Source organism: Microtus ochrogaster, chromosome 16, assembly GCF_000317375.1.
Source record: "Microtus ochrogaster isolate Prairie Vole_2 chromosome 16, MicOch1.0, whole genome shotgun sequence".
Lineage (NCBI taxonomy): Eukaryota > Metazoa > Chordata > Mammalia > Rodentia > Cricetidae > Microtus > Microtus ochrogaster.
Window position 1 is genome coordinate 50,636,022 of NC_022018.1, and position 7,162 is coordinate 50,643,183.

General features: G+C 43.0%; 1 protein-coding gene across 1 annotated transcript in view; it reads right to left on the reverse strand.

Annotated features, from left to right (window-relative positions):
* Positions 1-7,162, reverse strand: part of Tpmt (thiopurine S-methyltransferase) — a 21,848-nt gene that overhangs the window by 8,747 nt on the left and 5,939 nt on the right. The window contains exons 4-6 of the mRNA XM_013349091.2: positions 3,908-4,040; positions 2,957-3,009; positions 973-1,047 (exon numbers count right to left, since the gene is read on the reverse strand). Coding sequence (XP_013204545.1) covers positions 973-1,047; positions 2,957-3,009; positions 3,908-4,040 — 261 coding nt within the window. The remainder of the gene's footprint in view (positions 1-972; positions 1,048-2,956; positions 3,010-3,907; positions 4,041-7,162) is intronic.

Sequence of the window (7,162 nt, forward strand, 5' to 3'; positions counted from 1 at the left end):
GAGAGAGAGAGAGAGAGAGAGAGAGAGAGAGAGAGAGAGAGAGAGAGAGAGAGAAATCATCAGTGAAAGAGAAAACTTGTATATTTCTGGTGTGGAATGTTCTAGTTTTCACAGATTAGGTTTGGCAATGGCCTTACATATGAAGCAATTGGTTTTTTAAATAAAAAAGAAATATGTGTCACTGACATGGAGCTTGAACTTTGTGGCCATGTGTGAAGAGCCTGCCTCTGTGTAATGAGTAATTCAGTATCTACCCGGCCAAATCTGAAGAGACGCATATGTAGCATTTACACAGGAAAAGGAGAATTGCATTTCCCTCACATGCTTTCTTAATTTGACTTTCTAGCCAGGTTAGGTATAAACAGGGTCACTCAAAGGATCAACCAGTGCTTTTGTAAGCTCAGCCGGAGTTAATAACACATTCCTCATGGATTTCCTTGCTCTTTTATTTAGGAGATATAGTCCCATGGTCTCATTATGGCCCAGGATCGCCTTGGACTCCCAAGTGCCACGATTACAGCTGTGTGCCACTACACCTGGCTCACATATTTTTGTTTTGAATCCCCACAGCAACTCTTCAAGGTCATGTGATGTGGCACTCTGAACAAACTTGGCAGGTTAGACTCAACTGTCAGGTCCTGGCTGTCTAACTTGGAACACATCTCTTTGACCTTAAATTTCTCACAGGCATATGGGAATCAAGACAGCACACATGTCATAGGGCTGTCAGGCTAGTTGACTGTGTTGTCGCACACTGAATATTCCAAACAATGCCTGGCAGAGGACAGAGTCCAACAGCTGTCAGCAATGCCGATGGCGTTAGCAGAATCGTCTCATGTCACAGAGGAGCAAACTGAAGCTCAGAGAGCCACAGTGCTTTGGTCGAGGCCACAAGGTGAGCGAACCCCAGAGTCTTAACCTCAAACTCAGCTAACACAACGAAAAACAAAACAACTGAAGAAACCGACTTACCGATCGTGGTCACTTGGATTGATAGCCACTAACGATCCTCTGTCCCAAATCCTGTCAAACTTGCCAATATTCACTCTGCTCAGAAGAGAGGGTAAAGGTTGTTCCATTTTGTCTAGAAAAGGTCAAATCTCAAACAGGATATCTGGGGTTCTGCAGGGGAATGCCGGAAATCTCACCTATCATCAGGGTATCAGGGCCTCATGGTGGCTTTTCTTTATAGACTTTAGAGGGGTGTACTGGCCCAGTGTGGGGCTGTCCACTTTCTACTCTCTCAGCAGCCTCCTTGTTTTGCTGTGACTTTGGAAAAGGAGGGAGGACAGAGGGCAGCTGTAGATGAACTCTGTTCATAGGAAGTTGTAGCAAGCTTTTTCATCGGCCTCCAGCTCACAAATAATGACATGGAAACATATTATTAATTATGAAAGCTTGGCCTTTTGCTTAGGCTTATCTCAACTAGCTCTTATAACTTAAATTAACCCATTTATATTAATCTATGTACTGCCACCATTAATGGGATTAATATAACCCATTTATATTAATCTGTTCTGGTATTGCCTCTCTTCCATCTTGCAACTTCTGTTGTTTCCTCTCCTGGTCTCGCTGGCAACTCTGCCTTTCTTCTTCCCGAGTTTTCTCTGCCTGGAAGTCTCATCCTGCCTAGCTATTGGCCTTTGAGCTTTTTATTATACCAACCATAGCAACACATCTTCACACAGTGTACAAATATCCCACAAGAGACAGTGAGTGACAGCTCTGTTCCTGTCCCTGGCTCGGGCATCAGGCTCTGGCAGGTACCACATTGCCTCCTGCACCTTATAGTTCGTTTGGTTACAGGCTCAGGTGCTAGGTAGAAGACTTGGCCTTCCTCTCTCCATGTCTACCTACTCTGGATCATAATAACAATTTTGAAGGTTTGGGAGATATACCCATGAAGTGGAAAGACGGGGCTTTGGTAAGGACAGCTGTAGGACAATGCTTGTTGCTGCAGAGTGGACAGGAGTGGCAAACAGATCCCCTACCCCAGCCCAGGACTGCCAAACAAGGCCACCTCCATTGTTACTGTTATTAGTCGCTATTCTTATGTGTTGTGCGTGTGTGGAAGCACATGCATACTAAGGTGTGCATACATACAGAGGTCAGAGGACAACATTCACGAGTTTCTTCTTTCCTTCTACCATGGGTTTTAGGAACTGAACTTAGGAAATCAAGCTTGCAAGACAAGCACCTTTATTCTCTTAGCCATCTTGCTGGACCAAGGACCACCTTTTTTCTTTTCTTTTCTTTTTATTTTTTTTTTCTTCGAGGCAGCATCTCATATATAGCCCTGACCTGGAACTTGCTATCCAGAACAGGTTGGCCTCCAGCTCACAGAGATCTGCCTGTTTCAAGTGCTGTGTTAAAGCGTGTGCCACCATCCCTTATTAAATGAACAAATGGCTGTTTTGGTGGATAAAGCACTTAGCACATAAGCACGAGTATGTGAGTTTAGACAGCCAGAACCCATGTATGAGCAAGACATTTGTAATATCAGTGCTCCCCTGGTGAGACGGGAGGTGGAGACAGGAGGATCCCTGCAAGTGTGAAGGCCAGCTAGCACAGGGCCGTGGAACCCTGTCTCAAACAGAGTAGAAGGTAAGGACTGGCATCTAAGGTTGCCCCCTGACTGCCACTCATGTGCAATAGCATGCACACACTTGAACATAAACTCACACTCTCACACACTTGGGCATATACACTCACACGCACTTACATACAAAATGGTGGCGCTAGAGCATGCAGTCACTCAGAGAAGCACACACTAACAGTCACACATACGTGCACTTGTACACATTTACACATAGACTCACACATCCCACTCACGCTTTCACACACACACACACACACATTCATTCTCTCTTACACCCCCACACACTCACACACTGGTGCAAAGGGATCACTCATTCACACACTCACATAAGGGTGCAGATTGAGCACTCAGTCCTACCTGGGAAGATCAAACAGGCTGCAGCAATACACTGAGATGTTCCCTGAAGAACTCTGTAACAAAACAATGGAAAACATTTTTCTTTCTTTTTTTTTTTAAGATTTATTTATTTAATGTACATTGGGGTTTTGCCTGCATGCATGTCTGTATGAGGGTGTCGGATCCCCTGGAACTGGAGTTACAGACAGTTGTGAACTGTCATGAGGGTGCTGGGAATTGAACCCAGGTCCTTTGGAAGAGCAGCCAGTGCTCTTAACTACTTGAGCCATCATTTTCTATACTTAGCTAGGAAATCTTTAAATAGTCAAGGAAAGTGAACAGGGTTCAGACAAAGCCAAGGAAACAGGGGGGACACTCATTTAATATAATAACTTCATTGGAGTTTAACTGTAACTTATGTTTTCTTTTAAAACCTGGAGAGGTCCTGCCAGATGACTCAGAGGGTAAGGTTGCAGCCAAGCCTGACAACCTGGGGTTAGTCCCTGGGTCTTCCATGGTGGAAGGAGAGAACTGACTCTACCTTCTCCATGATATATGCATATATATGTGTGTGTGTTTGTGTGTGTATAAGTACGTACATACATACATATATACATATATATAGTCTACCATCTCTATATCTATTCCTAATATTGATTTAGCTATTATTCATCATCTACATATCAAACTATCATCTATATGTTTAGTTCTATCATTTATCATTAATATTTATCTATCTAGCATCTTTTGTTTTGAGACAAAAAAAAAAATCTCACTAAATAGCCTAGGCCAGCCTTGAATTCATGATCCTCCCGCCTCCACCTTCGAGTGCCATCTGCACGCTGAAGCTGTAGCTCACCGCAGTACGAGAGCCATTTGACACTGTTTAACATCTTAATTACTCATGGGTAAAAGAAAAAAAAGTCTTTGTGTGTGTGTGTGTGTGTGAGGCATGAAAATACTGATACAAACCTTAAATACTTTGGCACCAGCAATTTCGGTAAGTGGTTTCTCTGTATACAAAAGATTCTGTTCTGTAAAAAATTCCCGAATCGCAATTTCACTGATTTCAACACCAACTACAGTGTGGCCCCGGTCTGCAAACCTGCAGAAAAAGAGTTACACTTCAGGTTAACTTCATATACAGCACAGAAAAAAGCCATAATAGACAGACAGTACCTTAGGCTGAGAATACAATCACTAACCAGAGTCCCTGCCAGGCACAAAGCCCTGTGCTGAAAGTGTGTCCCCATAAGAAAGGAAATAACAAAAGAAAACAAATCTGTATGTTGCCTTAATTTTATTTATTTATTTATTTATCTTTCGAGGCAGGGTTTTCATGTGTAGCTTTGGTGCCTATCCTGGAACTCATCCTGTAGACCAAGCTGGCCTTGAACTCATAAGAGATTCACCTGTCTCTGCTTCCCAAGTACTGGGATTAAAGGCGTGCGCCACCACCGCCCAGCATCTTTTCCTTAACTTTGAGGGATTCATATCTTCGCAGGCATTCATCTAAATGCATTTGACTAGAGGAAATGCTTTTCAGTCCCTCTAAATTAGCACTGGTTATTGATTCATTTTCTGTGATGATGGATATGCCTATCTCTGTTCTGTACAAAACAGAGCCACTGGCCACACTGGCTACTCTGCATCTGGCAATTTGGTCAGTCCCATAGAAATAATTTTAAATTTTCATTTGGCTTATATTTAAGTAGCCAAGTCCGGCATTGTGTTATGCCACTAGTTCCAGTACTGTGGAGCTGAAGAGCTTGAGATTGAGGCCACACTGGACTATACAGCAAGACTCTGTTTCAAAACCAAAAAAATATAATTAAGTGAATTTTTAAAAATTGCCACGTGACCAGTATTGCCCTAGTAGAGTGCAAGCTTGAGATACTTTGTACATTTGGTAACAATCCTATAATTCCCGTTTATTAACAATAAACATGATTGGAAAAATGAATCTTATTACTGTATGCAAATAGCAACATTTTCCTAACAAGCTCTATAGTTATAGATTTCACACTCTGAGGATCGAAAACAGTAGCAGAAATCTTAAACAGAAAAAAAGTAGCAGGTGCCCAAATACTGAGATATCAAATTACATGAAAACTAGACAGTTCTGCTGGAAAGCAGAAGAAGCCTAGCGAAATGTTCTATTTCAGAGTCATACATATAAATCACAAGGCTGAGGGGAAAGTAAGGGCTAGGAACCAATATGAAAACCATGTGAGCTGGGCATGGGGCATAGGCGTCTTATGAAGTGGAGGCAAGAGGATCCGGCTTTCAAGGTCAACCACAGCTATATGTGTTCGAGACAAGCTTGAGCTACAGGAGACCCTGTCTCAAAGATCCACAAAGGGGGCTGGAGAAATAGCCCAGTGGTTAAGAGCACCTGCTGCCCTTGCAGAAGAGCGGGGTTTAGTTCCCAGCACCTGTATTATAATGATTCGCATTGGCCTGTAACTCGAGCTCCAGGGGATCTCATACCCTGACCTTTCCTGACCTTCAAGGGCAACAGCCCTTATGTGCACACACCAGTCAACATATACTTAAAACAAATCTTATAACACACACACACACACACACACACACACACACACACACACACACAGCAAAGAAAACTAGGAATGAGGCAAAGGCTCAATAGGTAAAGTGCTTGCTACATAAGCATGAGGACCTGAGTTCAAATCCCCAGCACCCACAGAGAAAGCCAGGCATGACAGCCCGTACCTGCAATGCCAGTGCTAAGAGGCAGGGACAAGAGGATTCCTGGGGCCTGTCAGGAGACTCCAGGTTCAGTGAGACCTGGTCTTTAAAAATAAGATGGAGATCGATAAAGGAAGATGCATCATGTGGAGTTTGGACTGCACACGTGTGTACCTGCACATACAAGTACACATACACAAGTACATAGCAGACCCACACAAACCTGTCAGTGTAACAGCTGGAGAAACAGTACAATGGGGCACTCCCTGTGATGGAGTCCTAAGGGCGGTTTCAGAAGGCAGGTGTAGGAAAATGTGCTGTTTGAATCGCTGTGAAGTGATGGGATGAGGGAAACTGAACGGGAAGTTTCTAACACCAAGAATGGAGGAGAAAGGCTGGGCCTGGGGGTAAACTGAGGCAGCAGGGCACTGTCTGAACAGCACACATGTGGATTTAGTCTGCTCATATGCAGCTTCACTCATGGGGGTGGAGTTTGGCTTTTATCTCATGTCTTCTGCAGATGAAGCCACAGGTGACCAAAGGTGACATCACGTGATGTTCCAACCATTCTCGCATCTGTTAACTGAGAATGGATGGTACATTTCAAAACAGGAACAAGACGGACGGTGTCTACTATCGACACAAGAGTGCACGCTCCCAACGTGGGCAGAGTTTCTAGTTTATAAAGTTTATAGTTCTAAAGTGAAGCGCATTGATAACCTGTCTCTCATACTGCCCAGGAATGTACTCTAGCACACAGAGACTGGTTCTTCATTCTTCATACATGGTTTTGAAGTTAGAAAACGTAAGCAAAGGAGTTATCTAAATTGGCTGCATGTATTTTTATTTCCCAGCCAGCACATGCGCCATCGCCTGGAATACAAATAAGGCAAAAGTGAAACCCTAAAATAATGCTCCTATTTCATTTTAATGCTTTGTGGCCCCTGTTCCTAGTTAGTTTATCTGCTCATATCTAATGCCTGTACACACATAGGTCAGTCACCTGAGTGAAAAGATAACTTCCATACAATGACAGTAGCTCCGTTCCGTATTTGTATTTCAACTTTTATTATTATTTTTGCAGTTTGGGGGAAAGAAGCCTGAACCAGTGGATGCCAGGCAAGGACTATCCCACTGAATTACATCCCCAAACCTTAAATTTTTTGTTACAAATGGAGACTCCCAAAATATTCAATAAACACCCAGCTAGCTAGCTATACAGTTTCATTACTGTTGCCTAAACTCTTGGCTCCAGCCACAGAATTACCATTTCTGTTTACAGGGTTGTTTTTTCATATGTACCTTGCAAAGTCACTCTCTTCTGGTTTGGCAAGAGCCCATTAGAGCTTGGCTCTGATAAGAAAAGTAATCCTTAATTTCATGGCCACATTTGAATGTCGGGTTATAACAGCCATTTAAAGTTTTTACTTGTTAAATTTTTATTTCTGTTTATGTGCATGTCTTTGTATGTATTCTCTCTCTCTCTCTCTCTCTCTCTCTCTCTCTCTCTCTCTCTCT